Genomic DNA, 803 nt, shown 5'->3' on the forward strand with positions numbered 1-803 from the left:
TCGTACCTTCACATGTCCAGGAGGGGCTGATTTCTCGATAGTAGCCTCTTGTCCCTGTAAAGTCGAGCGGACACCAGGTTGCATCGGTATTTGCCCACTGCCCATCTGTTGCCTTAAGCCCAAAGGGGTATTAAGGAGCTCCTTCAGAAGCTCTTCATGGGGATTAGGGGAGCATGCTATACAAGGTTCAATAACTTTCTGTCCAGCCAGCCCGGAACGGGAGCCTGGTTTGTGTTGCTCGATCAGCCACCTGCCGACTACCCTATCTTGGAAGACTTGGTCTCTCCGCAGATCTGTCGTCCGGTGCAAGGCAGCCAGAAGGTCCTCCTCAGGCTGATCCGGAGTTGATCCTGGCTTTTCTGCGTATCGTTTAGCCAAGTGCTGCATGCCACCCTGTATCTGTGTGAGTGCTGTCTGTTGCAGGGTAAGTAGCTGGGCAAGTTTCGATAGATGCTCGACGGGAGGCATTGAATTCCCCACGAAGTCCAGTTCGGGCAACTCCCGCAGAAAGTCTTTCATACAAAGGATGTGACGCACTTTTGAGCGGGTTAGTGACCTGCGTGTAAATATTGAAGAATAAAATTTGATTTCTTCAGAAACAGCGACTGTTGCAGACTTCACATGGTGCCGCTCGCTCGGCTCCAGCAACGAACACAGGGCAGACAGCTCCACTACAGTAAAACGCAACAAGTTCGTGAACACCTTCACAGAAAAGAAGTTAGGCATGGAAAGCAACGCATGTCTACTACCTTGAATTGTCTTGGTTAAATCTAATGTGAATCTTGTGGCGCTCTCGAGTAATT

The 803-nt window shown here is 50.2% G+C and overlaps 1 protein-coding gene across 1 annotated transcript; it reads right to left on the reverse strand.

Annotated features, from left to right (window-relative positions):
- Positions 1–6: 6 nt before the first annotated feature.
- On the reverse strand, positions 7–519 carry EMWEY_00059300 (hypothetical protein; the record flags this gene model as incomplete). Its single annotated transcript, XM_013481092.1, has 1 exon — positions 7–519. A coding segment is annotated over one exon (513 nt), but the record flags the coding sequence as incomplete, so codon positions are not given.
- Between the last annotated feature and the right edge of the window lie 284 nt (positions 520–803).

Source organism: Eimeria maxima, genomic scaffold, assembly GCF_000499605.1.
Source record: "Eimeria maxima Weybridge genomic scaffold, Emw_scaff2717, whole genome shotgun sequence".
Lineage (NCBI taxonomy): Eukaryota > Apicomplexa > Conoidasida > Eucoccidiorida > Eimeriidae > Eimeria > Eimeria maxima.